The sequence below is a fragment of the Enhydra lutris genome, unplaced genomic scaffold, assembly GCF_002288905.1.
Source record: "Enhydra lutris kenyoni isolate GAN:26980312 unplaced genomic scaffold, ASM228890v2 scaffoldscaffold20, whole genome shotgun sequence".
Taxonomy (NCBI): domain Eukaryota; kingdom Metazoa; phylum Chordata; class Mammalia; order Carnivora; family Mustelidae; genus Enhydra; species Enhydra lutris.
This window is the reverse complement of record NW_019154104.1, coordinates 23,563,925-23,581,880: the sequence shown is the minus strand read 5'-3', so window position 1 is coordinate 23,581,880 and position 17,956 is coordinate 23,563,925. Positions and strand designations below refer to the sequence as shown.

The 17,956-nt window shown below is 40.6% G+C and overlaps 1 protein-coding gene across 1 annotated transcript in view; it reads right to left on the bottom strand.

Annotated features, from left to right (window-relative positions):
* The window catches only part of LOC111148642 (unc-79 homolog, NALCN channel complex subunit), a 240,028-nt gene that overhangs the window by 130,247 nt on the left and 91,825 nt on the right, over positions 1-17,956 (bottom strand). Inside the window, exons 9-14 of the mRNA XM_022505392.1 lie at positions 13,616-13,704; positions 12,926-12,966; positions 10,299-10,327; positions 4,974-5,203; positions 2,545-2,716; positions 972-1,202 (exon numbers count right to left, since the gene is read on the bottom strand). Coding sequence (XP_022361100.1) covers positions 972-1,202; positions 2,545-2,716; positions 4,974-5,203; positions 10,299-10,327; positions 12,926-12,966; positions 13,616-13,704 — 792 coding nt within the window. The remainder of the gene's footprint in view (positions 1-971; positions 1,203-2,544; positions 2,717-4,973; positions 5,204-10,298; positions 10,328-12,925; positions 12,967-13,615; positions 13,705-17,956) is intronic.

The following is a 17,956-nucleotide window of genomic DNA, read 5'->3' as shown; positions in this document are numbered from 1 at the left end:
CAGACCAATCCTTTACTATTCCAAAAGAAACAACAGAAAACGTATCAACGCAGTCGAAGAATGCCATGAAACAGGGAATTTCCAGTATGCAAAAATTCAATTTTATATGTGAGTCAGTAGGTGGCAGCAAAGAAGAAAGAAGCGTATCTTGATAAACAGAACTGTTCCGTGTCCCAGAAATCTAATAAAAGCCACTCCTTTAGAGGGTCTGTGCTCTATTTTATCCTGAAATGTCTTATTCAGACTGAAAAATTCTTCAATATCTCACTGAAAGCAACCCCAAAAATCACAAATAAAATTCAGAAAATACCTTGAAAAAATTTCATATATTCCTGCCAAAAACTGGTTGTGGACATCCACCTTGCTAGGTTGGACACAAATTGGTTTCAAAAAATATGGGGTCTTAGTAGCCAAAAATCTGGAGCCTATAATCCACGGAGGCAGAAGCAAAGGGATGAGCTCAGAGAAACTCGTCCTCAGAGTCAGAGGAAAAGGAGCATTTTGGCACTTCGTAGTAAGCCTTTTTTGGCATTCCAAATGGGAGGGTGGGGATTTCTACCATTGATCTCTAGAAATAGATGTGAAACCACAGAAATTGCTCCTAGCCAAATGTTAGCCTTTCCACAGACAGTAGACCAGAAAAGGACCGAGCTCTAGCAATCTCAGGGAGAAACTTTTTTTTTCCCCATTACTTAATTAAAATACATGTTCAGCAATGTCAGAAAGAATCCTCCCTCAAATTCTTAAAGATACTTCACACATTCATCTTGCCATTCTTCCCCATCCCAAGCCAACATCAGAGCAGCCCATCGCCTAAAATGTAGTCACTCAACCAACCTAGTTCAGCTGTATTAACTAAAATAAGGAGAGACGCTCCCTCTTCTACAGACACTGATAACACGCTAATGACTAAGGGCAGAGATTCTCCCAATGCCTCTCCAACAAGGTCCGAGTTGTGGGCCTCCACTTACCCTGGCGAATTCCATTGGTTTGGGAAGAAGGCACATGACCATGACATCAAAGCGAACATCACATACTGTCTTCAACCACTTGGTGACAAACTGAGGCTTCAGTTTTTCCACCAAACTCCCAACTTCATCATCCATCATATAGGCTGTGGAGTGAAACCACTGAAACACCATGGCCACCAGCCTGGCCAAGCTTTCCGTAGGTGTGTTCTCACTGGGTGTACAGAGGCTCACCTGCAAATGGGCAGATTAGACTCTGCTTCAGCCTCTATCCATCTCTACATAATTATTACACATTCGTTTAAAAGCCAAAAAAAAAAAAATTCCAGTAATCCATTTGTAATAAGCAGTTTTATAAATGATGGAGAATCGGTTAACGTAGAAACTGTGTTCCTTGCCGAAAAGAAGGATTGCAACAGTAATTTCCCTTGGAGACTGCACCTTTCGATAAGGCTTTTTCCCTATAAGAAATCTATTTTGTAATCTACACTAGATAAATCCTTTTTAAAAAGTTAAGTTTGCAAAGTGAAATTTCATAAATACCTTCAGTGAAAAAATAATCTACCTACATTTCCATTCTAAAAGTATCATATTCCGCTAAGGACTTTCTATCTGTAATAATTCTGAAAGCTTAGAGCCCCCTAATTCACCACATTATAAATAGGCTTTTAAAAACAGCTCATCATTTATTCACTATTCATTCTGTAATAATCTTTTATTAAGCACTCTAGTAGGGGTCAGGAATATACAGAATAAAGAAAATGCTACCCTTGCCTTCCAAGAGTTCATAATAGCAATCATTGTATCATTAGATAATAAGTTCTAGGAGCAAAACATGTGAAATTAACAATTAAATACCAATTTGGTAAGACAAAACAAAACATGACTTTTTCAGATAACCATGTGAAAGCATAAAAGAGATGTATTCCAATGGAGACTTAATCTGTCTCCAATGGGCAAAAACAAAAGCCTGCTTCTCTACATAACTGGCAAGTTCAGCTTGTGCAGAATTTGGAAACAGAATGTTTGATCTTTACTGAATGAATGTTGCCAGTGAATCAGTCAAAAACAGTCAACTTCCTTGTGTTAATATGGCTCTACTTTTTCTGGCTAGATGCAGACTTGCCATAATTACACAAAAAGTACCACAGAGACTGAACTTTCAGGAAAAATGTCATGTATATAAGTGGGATGTGAATGATCTGTAAATTATATTGACTCCAAGGTTTCACAACATACCCTAGCAATTTTCCCATTTGTTACCCGTCAAAGGTGCATTTCAAACAGCCCAGGGTCTGGCCAATAGGCTTGATACTGGCTATTCATTAGAATCAACCGGGGAGCTTTTTAAAAAGTTCTCAAGATTCTGGGGTGGGATCTGGGTATTCTGTAAAAGCCTTCCTGGGGAAATCTACTAGGCAGCCCCGGGTTGAGAGTCACTATCCTGGAACGTAGAGTAGCACTGCTACGATTCATTTTTCACTAATTACTATTTGCTTCTTTAAAAAGAAGGAAATGTTCCTCATCGGTGCCATGCTGTCGTGAGAAATAAGAAAGCGGGGAATTATTTTCTTACCAAAAACCATATTCCAAATTGGCTGAGTAGGCGCTGGTCGTGTTTGTCATCGTCCTTGTTGTCAAAGTCAGCGTTGTCCAGGGAGTGGCGGGACGAGGAAAGGCCCAGCTGCCGCCGGCGGTTCAGCTCACACTCCCGCTGCTCTGCGTGAAACTCGGCCTCTTTCAACAAGCTGCCAAAGGCGAGCAGCGTCCGGTCAGGCCGCCGAAACGCACACTCCAGGCGGTGACCCACTCAGAGGTACTGCTTCATGAGTACTCCCTCAAGCCTGCCTCATCGCTCTCCTTTCAACTGGCAGGAGCTACTGCCCCAGGCCTAACTTCCGTCCCTTCCTTGTACTCCATTCCCATTTCAAAAATGGACAGACTGAGGCGCAAAGAGGCTGCTTCCTCCTGTCAGTCAGAATCAAGCACGACTGAAGCGCTCCCGCTTCCAGGCCACCGCCCACCCCACTAGACATCAGTACTTCCCCTGTGTCTAATCTGAAGTTCGGTGGACATAGATGCGTGGTACAAGGAGGGACTGAGGAATCTATACCCAAATCGAAAAATATTCAATACCTAATATTCAAAGATTTGAAAATGAGCAACAAAGACTCCTTTTTTAATCTGCTAAACAAGTCATAAGTTTAAAAAATGAAACCCAGGGTGGCCTGGGTGGCTCAGTGGGTTAAAGCCTCTGCCTTCGGCTCGGGTCATGATCCCAGGGTCCTGGGATGGAGTCCCAAACCGGGCTCTCTGCTCAGTGGGGAGCCTGCTTCCCCCTCTCTCTCTGCCTGCCTCTCTGCCTACTTGTGATCTGTCTCTCTGTCATATAAATAAATAAAATCTTTAAAAAATAAAACCCAGTGGGGACACCTGGGTGGCTCAATAGGTGAAGCATCTGACTTCCACTCAGGTGGTGATCTCAGGGGTCCTGGGATAGAGCTCTGTGTTAGGTTCCCCACTCAGCAAGGAGTCTGCTTGTATACACACTCCCAAATAAATAAATAAAATCTTTTTTAAAAAAGAAAAATTTTAAAAACCCAGTGTTGGCAAGGATGTAGCAAAAACTAGCCATTTCATACAGTGCTGTTGGCATTATAAATTCATATACATACTCTGAAAATCTGTTTGGTAATGTATCAGTAGCCATGAAATTATTCATACCCTTTGACCCAGCCAACCATATCTGTCATCCACCCTAAGAAAATTAAAAATACAGAAACAGCACTGTTCACAAAAATATTTATCAAGAGCAATTTATAATAATAAAGAATGGAAGCAAGCTACAAATCTAAGGTGGGGGGAAATAATCTAGATGAAAATTTTGTTTCCACTAAAAATGGTAAACATGGAAACTGTATAATGACATGCAAAAGAGCTCATGGTATAACGTTACACCAAAAAGAATTGCAGATACACTGTGATTACAGTCACATAAATAAGAAGTGTATTTGAATACAACCAGAAGAACATGTGCAAAACTGACCATGAAGATAGGAGTATGGGTGACTATTTTTTTTTTCGCTTTCCGTAATGTTCCATGTGACACACATTTATTCATCTCTACACCTGTCAGCCACTGGAGTAAGAGACACAGAAAAGAGTCCCTACTCCTACAACTGACATTCTAATATTATTTCTTTAATTTTTTTAAGATTTTATTTATTTATTTGACAGAGATCACAAGCAGGCAGAGCAGCAGGCAGAGAGAGAGGGGGAAGCAGGCTCCCTGCTGAGCAGAGAGCCCGATATGGGACTCGATCCCACGATCATGGGATCATGACCCAAGCCGAAGGCAGTGGCTTTAACTCACTGAGCCACCCAGGCGCCCCATTTCTTTAATTTTTTTAAAAATCTTGCCTCGATGAATGTTATACAAAAAGAGAATGTTATACAAAAAGAGAACGAGTCTGGAAATTATCATTTCCAAAGCTCCTTTTACTGTCACATGATAGGACGGAAAGACCCAAGCTTTCCGAGAGTGCAGAACCGGACCCTGCACTCTCGGCAGAGCCTGCTGGTTTACCCCGGTACCAAATTACCTCGAGTTCTCCAGCACTTCACTGTGCGTGGTTGGTGGGGGGGTACCCCTCTTCCCACCCCTCGCTCTTCATTTCCCCCGAGACCCTCAGCTCTCTCCCACAGGACTTCCCACAGTGGATGGCAACTGAGTGCTTCGGTTGTTATAGTCCCTCCAAGAGTAATCTGAAGGCACAGACACCATCGTATTCTCTTCTGTCTCTCAAGCGCCTAACACATGCCTGGTACAATCGATAAAATAAATATGGGATGAATGAATGAAAACATCGTCACTGCATGATGGCAGGTGAGAGGCTGGGCTGGGAGCCCCTGAAGTTGAATTAACTTTACACATCTCGGGGCGCGCAGGGTGGCTCAAAGCCAAGGTGGTGTTTGGGGCGGGCCCCGAAACCCGCTGCCAGTTACCTGATCACCGCCTCCACCGCGCAGACCAGCTCCTCGGCGCCGCATTCCCGAGTGTTGATGGGCGGAGGGGAGGTCTGATACAGATGCGTCTCCGAGGCAGCCCCCACCTCATTGCTGTGATGATTCGAGTGGCATCTTTTGCAGTACCGAACAGGCCGGTTTCCGTGACGGCCACAGCACCCCGCTGAAAAGCAGGTGACCACCGCTCTTCTTACATGAGAACTGCAGTTCTAGAGGAAAAAAAAAAAAAAATCAATCAATCAATCAATCAATCAATCAGCCAACACTGATCAATGAGGTAAAGGTGGCAAATGGAAAGCTAAGGGGGCACCGGAAGTGGCCGCACATTTCTAAACTTTCTACAAGACAGGTTGTCTTTAACTATCCGAGGCATAGTTAAAAATAAAGGTAAGAAGTGGGTTCTACTAGCTGAGTGGCAGGAACATCCTAAATGTGAGTGGAACTGTGTTGGGAAGCCCTCTGTAAAGTTACCTCAGTCATGGGGTGGGGATGGGGTTCTTTCTGGATTATTTCAAGTTAGTGTTTCAAGAGTTTTCAGCAGAAATAGGGAGGAAAAGCCCCTGAAACTGTGACCCGAAGAGAGTGCATCATAGCACATCAGAACAGGAAATGAATAATTTTAACCCCCAGATTAAACCTTCAACATTATTTTATCCACCCCTGGCAGAGCAGATTTCCACCACAGCTCCTGGGTCCTTGCTGTGTGACAGGGAGGGAGCCTGGGTTGCATGAGCTGATGGCCCCAAGCGGGCCGCCCACTCCCACCAGCACTCTTTCCCTCAAGACCTAAAGAATATGACAAACAGCTCGACTGACACCACGGGAACATAGCAAAACACAGCGAGAACCATTCACAGAATCAGAGGCTGACATCAGCTACAGGCAAGGAATCTGCAGAGGAAAGGATGCCAATGAGAAAAGTAGGGGTGCAGAGAGAATCCGGAGTCCAGAAGGGCTACTCAGAGCTGCCCTGACAAAAGGCAGAGCAGAGAGGCACCATCAGGAAGCCATCTGAGGAGCTGTCAGGGAAAATTCCTGACCTCCACAGAAATGTGTGTCCTGAGCTTGTCAGAGATGCCACACCACATACTCAACGTCTTGTGTCCCGAGAGCTTTTCAGCCTTTCAGTGGAGCTTATAAAGATTTGAACAGCTCTAGGGAATGTCATACCCTAGGCCATTATGAACACAGAGCTTGGTGAAGATTTGAGAGCTTCCCCCTCCCATGACAGATCTTTTGAGGAGATAGAAGAAGGAAGGAGGCACAAAGCCTATATCAACCACTGACAACCTATTGAACTGGCTATCGGAATGACCGTTTCAAAGGAAGGTTTCTTCCACTTCGATTTTAGCATGAGGCCCTGGGTCCTAGTGCTGAGAAATCGCACCTTCTGAATAGGACACAGGCCAATGAATCATAAAAGCAAGTTTAAATTTTCTGTAATTTTTTTTACTTATTAATAAAGTTTTTTTTAATTATTTGTTAAAGTACAGTATGTTTCTTCTGCAACTGAGGCCCAAGTCTTGTAAGCATCCAGGTCAGTCCTGACTTCACCATGTGGTGTACTTTCCCTGCTGTGTCCTTTCTTTCTTTTTCATACACTAACTTTTATTCTGGAAGCACATGAATCCTTATTGGTTTGGGGCTTCTGCTACCCATCAATCCAATACCACACCTAGCCGTGTGGTATATGGCAGAGTATATTCTTAGTGTTTAATTTCTTCCTCTAGGTTATACTTCGTCCTTGTTCCTCTAGGATTCCCACTATTCCATAAACAATAGGATGAGGATATGGGTTTACTGGGAAGTTATTCACTATAATAAAGTCCTGAAGTTTAAGGCCTGCAGTTTACCCTCATATTTTCTGGTTGCAAATTATTTACATTCTTCCCACGTGCAAATTCTTGGCTGGAGGTTCAAGGTCTTGTCATCTAAATCAAGTCCAGCTGTGGATGAGGCTCTTTGGATTGGCTTCCTTGGGTATGTGCCCATTTGTCTTGAATCTAAATGGGCTGCTTCAACCAATAAAGTATGGCAGAAGTGATGCCTATATGACTTCTGAGGTCAGATTTCCAAAAGACATGCAGCTTTCTCTGAGCATCTTGAAATGTTCTCTTCTCAGATGGTTCCTCACTGGGATACTCAGAACTCTACCATGGCCAAGCCATGTAGAGAGGCAGTGTGTACCTAACTAAGTCTCTTGTCAACAGTGCTGGCTAAGCCCAGCCTTCAAGTCATCCCATCCCAGAGCCCAGACACATGATCTGGAAGCTTCTAGATAATTCCAGCCCCCAATTATTCAAGTCTTCCCAGGTGAGGCCTCAAACATCATCAGCTAGAGACAGGCTATGGACTGTGCCCTGTCCAAATCCCCGGCCAACAGAATCTATGAGCATCATTAAATGGTGGTTGTTTAATACTGCCAGCTTTTGAGTGATTTCTTACACAGTTATTTGGATACGTTGCATATATTAACATCTGGAACATCAATCAAGAGTCGACCTGCTTTATCACCATGTGCTCTCAATTCTAAGTAATATCAGCAATAAAATAAAATAAAATAAAACTTTACCCCAAAATAGCATTTGGCTGGTTCCAGTTCCAAACAATTGTTGTGGTTCCCACTAAGTTTTAGTAATGTATTTCCAAGCCACCATCAGTCTTCCACCCATGTGGACTCTACTATATGCATTCCTTTCAAAAGCCAACTAGAGAGACTTCCCTTAGATTCAGATTCCGCTGAGCATGGTTTTCCCCAGGCACTCTGTTTCACTACTTTGAATTTTAAACATGAAAGAAAAAAAAAAAAAACCTCCAACCTGGCTCATAGAATGACAGAATTGAAATAAATCAAAGTCTGTCTCTTTACCTTTACAATCTTGCTATTTATTTCAAAACCCCTGTGCAAATGCAGGACTATGTCCTTCAAAAGAGGCCAACACAAACTTTACCCAAAGCAAGCTCAAACAATTCTGAACCGTTATGAATTTAATGAATGTTCTCCAAATATAAAATACAACATGTATTAAAGGATAATAAAAATGTGCTAATTTGAAACTTATTACTAAAACTAATTTTGCTGTAAAAAGGAGGGCAGTGTTAAGAAAAAAAAAAAAAAAAGATCCACTCTGGTGTCAAATAAGTTAGGTATAACAGCAGACCTGCTCATTTGGAATATAAAACTGTTTCTCATCCTTGTCTCTCTGGCTTATAAAAAGATTCTCAAAGTAGGAAATAGCCTCAGGATAAAAATCAAATCAAAAGTACGCTGACTGGCTGCACGGTCCTTTGTTAAAACTTCAGAAGGATATAAGGCGATGTCTAGTTGAGCCTTTCAGATAGAACAGGGCTTCTAATAATTTTAAGGGCAGACCAAAATGCCCAAAGTATAGAAAGGACTGTCCCCAAAAGAATTACAGATGTAGTTTGGGGGCACTGAACTCCAATGAGATTTACTGAAAACCCAGAGTTTTACAGTAAGTCTTCCTAGCAAAAGGGTCACCAACTTAGACTAAAGGGGACAGACATCATTCAACATGAAAGGAAGTCTGCGGGATACATGCAGGGGACAAGCTAAGAAAGTCCCACAGCTACAACATGCACCATTCTTCTTGGAAAAGAAAGATGTCTCAGAGAATAGAGCAAACAATTCAGGAAAACAACAATGAGGAAACTACTCCCAGGAAGTAGAACCAGATCCTTGTCAAGGTACATCCTCCAGCCTTGGAGAACCAATGGAAGAACCACTGACATATTCGTGGCTGGAAGAGCTATCAACCGCAGATAGCGATGTGCTTCCCCTTATTCCTCTGAACGGAGGCCCACAGCTGTCATCCTCTCCCTATCTCACCACTGTGTGTAGGGTCGGGGACAGGGGTGGGGGTGGGGATAACTTGCCTTTTTAGTTCACACGTCTCTGGAGCAAGAGAATTTTCACCCAAGGAGTTTCATCAGGGACCAGACCATATGCAGATCACAAGATGATGGACTGAAGCCATAAATGGATTTAAGACTTTCGGAGGTCTGAGGTGGTGGAAGAATTTTACATTTGGAAGCAATGCAAGTAATTATGTCCAGAGGGTGGATTGTGGTAGCATAAATGTGACCACAGAATTCTCGTCACTCCTTCTATAAAGGGGAGAAGTCTATTTTCCTCTCCTTGAATCTAGGCTGGCCTGGGGACTTGCTTTGGCCGGTGGAAGGCAGCAGAAGGAATGCTATGTGACTCTGAAATTTGTCTCAAAAGGCCTTTGCAATTCAGTAAATCTCATTCACTTCTAACACTGTCGCCTAGCGAACAAATCCAGCCTCGTTCCCTGCAGGATGAGACACATAATGGCAAGAGGGAGAGCAAGACACCCCTGTCATCCCAGCCATTCCAGCTGCTCCAGCTGTGGCCCAGATATGGGAATGAAGTCATCGGGGACCAGCCAATCCGTAGACTACCAAGCAGCTGACTGCAGGCTCACTGTGAGCCTAGAGGAGTTTATCAAAAGCACAGCCTAGTTGAGTATAGGCCAAATTGTCAATTCACAGAATTAGCAACAAATACCTATTGTTACTAAGCCACAACATTTTAGGATTAGTATGTGCAACAGCCCTGAAATAGCCCTCTAAAGGTCCCCATTTATGACCAAGTCCTAAAATGTTTAAATGACTTGTATATAGTCTCATAGGTAGGTAGGGACAGAGTCGGCCAGAAACCAAGTGTTTCAACCAACTAATCCAAAGTCCTCTGTATGACACCACACTACCTTTCCTTATACGTTCAACTAGAAAAAGAAAGAGGATGGAAATGGCTTAGGGAAACTTTCATAAAAAGTGGCTAAAGAAAATTTGAAAGTGGAATCTTTAACTAGAGATACCATTCAGCTTACATACAAATAAATATTCTCTATCTATTGTCAGTCTGGGTATGTTTGACACACATGTATCGGACTATTGGCACTCCACTTCAAAACAAGAAAGATTTTGAGCATACAAGATATATCCTTTACCAAAGTTATGTTGCATGTTCTACTTGGTCATTTAAAGCTTTTTGTGATTAGAGTTACACGTGTGCTTTCGTTTCAGATTACTCATCAAAAACACTGTGCAGAAGATGGGTGAGCAAAAGCAGAAATGAAAACAGAGAGCATTCAGACATAGCAATCTTGCATGCTAAATCATTTCTTTTCCCCCTGCACGAATACAGTGACATGTATGTACTGGGAAACCAGGGGGCAGAAATGAGGCAGATGTCAATGAATGAATTTACATACACACAGCAAATCATGCCCCACCACACGGATGGTTTGCTCTTACCTTCTTCTGACATATAGCAGATATTTCAGCTGTAAGGGGAAGGTACACAACATATCAACAAAGAAAGCCCATTTTAAATAAGGGCAGCCACACAGGGGAGTAAAAACAAGCTTAGTAACACAACCTCTAGACTTGGCCCAAATAGCTTCTCTCCTGTCTTATTAATGGTCATCTACCCGTGTTTGATGAGGTCAGGAACGTGTGTGTGCTCAAATACTTCACCTATTCCTACAAGTAGTTCAACCTCCTTGGACATGACTCAGAATTCAGATCATGTCAAAACCAAAGCAACATAACATTCATCTCATCTCCTCGTTTGACAGAACAAAATTGAGAATTGCATGACTTCCTTTTTTTTTAAGATTTTATTGGTTTTATTTATTTGCCAGAGAGAGAGAGAAGGAAAGCTGCAGGTGGAAGAAGCAGGCTTCCCGCTGAGCAAGGAGCCTGATGAGGGACTCAATCCCAGCACCCTGGGATCATGACCTGAGCCGAAGGCAGATGCTTAACCAACTGAGCCTCCCAGGCACCCCTTGGCACGGCTTCTTCAGGATCACACAGGCTATCAATGATAAAGGCAGATTTCGAGACAACGCCTCTGGATTCCCTGTTTATTGCTCTTCCGTTATACCATTACACTGACTTGATGTGATATATTTAGAGCTTCACCATGGAGATGATTTGCTATTTCAAAACTGTAGAAAAAACTCACTAACTTGGATTACTCAGACTTGAACTATTGATTTATATCAGTCCTTAACTAGTGTAAAACTAGCTGCATGTCATTTCAGAGCAAGCAATTTTCAAACCCAACTGGCCAGTTGGAGTTAGGCTGTCAAATCACAGTCTACTCCGGGATTGACCTTAACAAATGGATACAAACTCTTTGTAGTGGGTATACCAAGTATTTCCATGAAAACTAATGTTCGAGAATACTTGAAAATAATTTTTCCAAATATATGTTAACATTCCCCTGAAATAGTAAGTGTTCAAAAAATGAACTAATGCATTACTTACAGTATAGTCTATGTTACAATTTATTTAAAAGATCAAAGGTAAATGTCCCCCAGACTGTCTGGAAATTATGCATTGGTGGGTGCCAAATCATAGAAACTTACAACTCAGTTTTTAAAATTGGTTTTGTATAATTAATGGTCATTTAACAGTTTGATATCTTAGAGTTTATCTTAACCTGAGATCAGTGTCCCATCTCTAGATAAATAATTGTTAAGTTATTATAAGTTTGCTTCCAGAGATGAATATCATCTGGAAAAGGTGACCAGAATTCACCAACATTTCTGATATTTAAAAATGTAGTTTAGAACCTGACTATGGGCTTCACTTCAGAACACTGTAAGTTCATTAACAGGGTAGTCTAATTTAAGGGGGAAAAATTTACCTTTACCCATACAAGCCCAGATCTTTTTACAGATATTCTTATGAAATTTTTCAGAATGTGTCTTTGAAGGATCTAGAGGTGACATTACTTATTCATTTTATAGATGTAAAGCACTCACTAAGGTAATTTATTTCTTAAGGGTGACATGACCTAATATTAAAAGTTAGACCATAGGGGGCACCTCGGAAGCTCAGCTGGTTAAGCATTTGCCTTCAGCTCAGGTCATGATCTCAGAGTCCTGGGATCCAGCCCTACATCAGGCTCCCTGCTCTGTGGGGAGTCTGTTTCTCCTCCTCCCTCTGCCCCTCTTCCCTGCTCATGTGCTCGCTCTCTCTCTCTCTCAAATAAATAAATAAATGAAATCTTTTTTTAAAAAATGAGGACTACAAAGAAATAGTGTAATTATCATCAAGAAAATCACTTTACTTTTTTTTTTAATGTTCACAGAATTTAGTTAACGTAAGGTTTTTACATTTCTTTTTAAATATGGTCTTTCATAGAAAGTCTTTTATTATCTACCTCTGAAGTCCTCCTGTGTGCCTGATGTGTGCTCAGTATGTCCCCAGCTTCTCTCACCTTCCATCTTTCCTCTGCTGTCATTAATACTTCCCCTGGTCACTTCAGCCTCCAATTAAGCAGCTGGAATACCTGCTTCCAGACATGTAAAGGAATGCTCTGTCTGGGACCTGCCGACTTATCAGACATGGCCTTCAGAACTTTAACAAACTACGAGCACTACCCCATCCCATCTTTCATTGAGGTGAGTCACATATATTTTATCCCCACTTTACTGGGGAGACTGAGTCTCTGAACAATTAAATGATTTTCCCTAAAAACGCAGAACTATTACTAGTGGTAGGAGAAAGACTTATTCAGTGTTCTTCCCACTTATGTTCCCTATTCTCTTTGTGACCTGGCACAGCAAACACCATTGGCAATGCCTGTTATATACACAGAAAATCTCCCAAGACATAATTCAGCAAGGCTTCTGTCATACGGAATCCTAACTCCAACATCTACTCTTAATTTTGGTTGAGATGATACCTCTTCTTTCCAAATGTGTGGATATAAGCAAGACACTGATATAATGCTTCATTGCAATGACAATTCATAGAATATAATACTTTGGTTACTATCTTTATAAAATAATACAGTACAAAAGGAGAGAAACCAACCATGCCATTAGTCATGATTACTTATTATTCATCCTTTCTGAAGTAAACCATACCTTGTGGCAGAAGAACATCAATCAACCATTCACTGTGGTCCCTAGAAAGAAAAACAAAATTCATTTTTGAGCTTCTTTTCAATGTTACCCGTCCACGTGAATGTTTATAAGCTGTACACTATTGCTAGAAGGTTTTCAATAGAAAGGAAATGTAATTAAGAGCACTATCATAATAAACTTTTTGAATGTCTAATGCATTTTAGCTAAATTATAAATTATAGGCATTTCATCATATTCAGTTATCTTTAAATGATACTTTCCAGATGCTAATTAAGCGAACCAAAGCACAGCATGACTTGTACTGCTCAGTACAAGTGTGGTTGTGCTCAGTGTGGTTCTGTGAAACTAACAAACAGAGAGAATCCGTTTGAATTACACCTCATATTTGAAAGCCATGGTCTTCTTTTATTTTTCTCTGTGGCCTTTTTTAACAGGGTCGCTTGAAATTTGGAGCTGTTTTATTCCATGGAATTGCTTTTACTTATCCCATGGAGAGAAATACTGCAACTTTTCAAAGCTTAAATCTCTCTAATTAAAGTTTGCTGTTTGTCAGATATCTGACAAAGCAACCTTTCAAAAACAAAAAGGCTACTGGGAAATGCGAGTGATGGGACCAATTTAAGTCCAACTGATTGTTCTTATCTTCTTTTGTTGCCCTATTTCCTTTTCTTGGAGGACCCATATACCTACCCTGCAATCCTCTGGCTGCATTCTTCACAGAGATACAATGGGGGTGGTTTATCCCCCAGAGCTACGGACAGCGAAGGGTCTATACACATCTGAAACACATGAAAAAGCAGAATGAGCTCTCTTATCCTGTTTATCACATCCCCCATATCATGAGCACAAAGGTTTTGATTGTGACAGATTTTTCAAAAGCAACGTGGAATAAATATTTTTAGTAAAACCCACTTAACCTACAGCACAGCTGCTTTTCCTTCCCTGGCTGATGAGTCCGCACTAGACATTTAAATGTGCCTACTCTGGTTTTTCATTTCTCCTGTTATCTGCAATTGAGTAACAGATAGTGTCAACAAATCTACCCTCATTCCACAAAGAGAAAAAATCCTGTTCAATGGTGGCTCGAATTGCCTCTATACACCTCGTACATTCATTCCTGCTTGAAAGTGGTAGTAAACACAGCAATCTCTCTTTAGGAAGAGGAAAATATTTTAAAATTTTAAAAATCATAACTGTAACCAAAATTCTGGCAGTAGAAAATTTTGCTTCTTAAAAGAACCCTCAATTCAAAAAATGTCATGTGAAATCTAACACTGAGCAATTCACTTTTCTTATTCTGGAATCTAAATTCTTTTTTTTTTAAGATTTTATTTATTTATTTATTTGACAGACAGAGATCACAAGTTGGCAGAGAGGCAGGCAGAGAGAGACGAGAGACGAGGAAGCAGGCTCCCTGCTGAGCAGAGAGCCCGATGCTCGATGCTCAATCCCAGGACCCTGGAATCATGACCTGAGCCAAAGGCAGAGGCTTTAACACACTGTGCCACCCAGGTGCCCCTGGAATCTAAATTCTAAATCACTCATCCAAGGTCACATTTTCAGGTATTTTTTTTCCTTCCATACATGACCTGTGGTTCATTTAACACTGTGTGTCCTGTTCACTTTTGAATTATTTATGGCTGAGTTTTCATGAGCTGAAGCACAGAGATGAAAGGTGTTCACTTTGCTGTTGGTCATTGGGATATTTCAAATATCTGGATGTTTAAAATCAAGGAAACATGACTAGCTAAATCTTGTATGTTGCATCAGGTTAAATTTCTATACATTACCAAAGTCATTCTGTTTTCTGTTCCTGTCCAGCAAGAAATAATCAATCCACTGCTATAGCTGATTATGCACTTAATATGCCTAGGACACAGATTTTTCTGGAACTCCACCCTTCCTTTTCTTTAGTTGTTTTTACTGATTAGGGAGGAAAAACGAACCAACTTATAACTCAACCAGCCTATCATTTAAAGTTAAAACCCTGAAAAGTTTCACATGTCATCCTTCCACAGAGCCCTGTGGATCTTTTCTAGATCATTCCAATTTTAGTATATGTGCTGCTGAAGTGAGCACAATACTGAAGAGTTTCAATGATGGGGGAAACAAGAGCTGGAATTCCTAAATTTCAATCGTTATACCAACAAAACCTGTAAACTATATATTCCCTCATGCTAAAGACCTAGTATGAAAATTTTCCTTAGATAAATTTCATGCTTCCTTTGATGTGATGAATAACTACTCTTTGGTGTGTTAAATGAGGGACTAGCAAACTTTCTGTAAATGACCAGAGTCAATAGTTCAGGGTTTGTGGACATACGCTCTCTGACACAACTACTCAACTCTGCTGTTGTAGCATGAAAGCAGACATAGATACAGAAGCAAATGAGCACAGCTGTGTTCCAATAAAACTTTATTGACAAAACAGTCAGCAGGCCAGATTTGGCTGGGGGCCATAGTTAGCTGACTCCTGTGTTAGAGAATTATCTGGGCTCTAATGTATTTCATAAATTGATCTGCAAACAGAACCAGGTAAAACCAAAAGCAGAGTGTTAAATAATGAACTCTAAGTTCCAGCATCTTTTCATTTTGAATTCTGTTGCAGCTCTTGGCTATTGCCGTAAAAAGTACATTTTTGCAGTGTATTGCAACAAAAATAGATAATACTTTTCTATTTGGCAAATCATCACTGCCTAGTGGTAAAGTTCATAAATATGGAGATGGTAGACTTTTTGTGAGGATAAATCCATTTTCCCTGAATTTTTCCCAAGTGCCTGATGTAGACCTGTTCTTCCATTAGTTACTTCACTTTCATTTCTAATGAATTATTGATACTCCTGTCAGGTAAAGATATTTTTTCATTCGACTCAAAGGGATAAACTCCTACGAGGTTGGAACTATAATCATTACAGATTAGCTAGGTGACCTCTAACATGGTAAATGAATTAGGTCACATGACCCATCACATTTGTGGACAGTAGGGTCAATTCCATTTACTCTAAACATGTCAGTTTACATCTATATTAATATGTTCATATCTGACCGCTACATTAAAAAATATTTATTTTCCATTTATAAACACACTTATGCCCAATGTAGAGGCTTAGGAAAATGGAGAAAAGAAGAAAATTTAAATAACTCATTAACCCGCCATCTCAATGCAACCAGTAATAACATTCTGATGAGCAGGAATATGAGTATAAATATATATATATATATGTGATTTTAAATTAAATTGGCATCATACTATAAAGGATGACTTCCTTTTCATTGAACATTATTCTGTAAGTATCTGGATATTGGGTACCCTTGACCTGTATGTCACATGGTCATACCCACCTGGGTTTGGGGAATGCTTGTATTGCAATGAAAAAACAATACTGAGCCAGATCTATTGTCCTGCAAAAACAGCCCCAGCAAAGGAAGCATTAACAAGAATGTTACCTTCACAGGGAAGCAGAGTAAAAATACAAAAGAAAACTCTTTAGGAATGCTGGATTTCAGAAAATAAGATTTGGAGGGGGTGCTGATAAAAATATTTAGGAACTAGATAGAGGTGGTGGTGGCACAGCATTATGAATGTGCTAAATGTCATTGAATCGTTCACTTTAAAATGGTTAAGTTGATGTGAATTTCACCTCACCTAAAAATGGAAGACAAAGTAGGATGGTTTGGCATGTCCTGCAGGACTGGCTACAAGGAATAGCCAGTAAGCAAAGCAAAGGCCAGCCAGAGGGGTGGGCTAAGCTGTTTGCCGAGAAGAATGGGAGAAAATCTAATTTGTGATGTCTTTGGGGAGTGGGAAACCAAAAATCATTAGTAATTATGAAGTCAAAGGACTCCTGAGAATGTAATCTGACATAAGATCAAAGAAAAAAATAAGTGGAAAGACCAGACAAGTACCTCCTTTCTGTTGGTGTCTGAGTGAACCAAAAGAGGGCATTGTAACATAAGCCAGAAGAGGAAAGGACAGGTAAAGAAACTAAAGTAAGAGAGCTGCATGATTCTCAACACTGGAAGAATTAAGCTAAAATCCAGGGATAACATATGAGCGCAACATGTGTTTGTCTCAGAATGTCCTTGCACAGAAGAAAAGTACCTTGGAGTCCCAAACGTCTGTGGAAGTTCAGAGGAGGTGTGATCACAGCAGAATGGGCAAGACTGAGCCTCCACTGCTGGATTTCCCTCGTTTGCTCTTTCTCAACATAAGTTCATTCAACTTGACTTTATCAAAAGCAGAGATGAAACATAATAATACAAGAAGGTCCTCTGCTAGTAAGATATGTCTGGATGACTATGTTATTATTGGCACTCCTCTGACTTTTCTGATATATGAAACACATTTTGGTCCATTTGTACTTCTTTTTTGGTTCCATTTATATTTATATTTCTTATATCTCATGTTACCTCTTCCACTCTGTTTCTATAAAATGATACTATCATGTTTCTATTATCTGGTAATCTTCACAATCTTCCTATTTCTAGAAGAAGGGAGGCAAACTCTCAGGACACTAGGTTCTAATAGGTATCTGTGAACTCTAACGACTTGATGTTACTCCTACTCTTCTTATTATAAAAAATTAATCCTTGCAAATCCAGACACAGGTCTCTCCAGCCAAGTACTGAACCAACAGATATGCCATAAGTAATTTTGTTAAAAGGTGTGATTGTTTTTCTTAACATTCGACTTCAAAGATTCAGGGTTATAACAAGACAGGGAAATTTGTGGTGGTAGAACAAGAATAAGGCTTAGAGTGAAGGTACCTGGTTCTGGCTTAGGAAAGTGTCTTGCCTCTCTAAACCCCTGTTCCCTTAGGACACCTGGGTGGCTCAGTGGGTTAAAGCCTCTGCCTTTGGCTCAGGTCATGATCCCAGGGTCCTGAGATCGAGCCCCGCATCAGGCTCTCTGCCTGCCTCTCTGACTACTTGTGATCTCTGTCTGCCAAATAAATAAAAATTTAAAAATCTAAAAAATTAAAATTAAAAATTTAAAAACTTAAAAAAATAACCCCTGTTCCCTTACCTCTA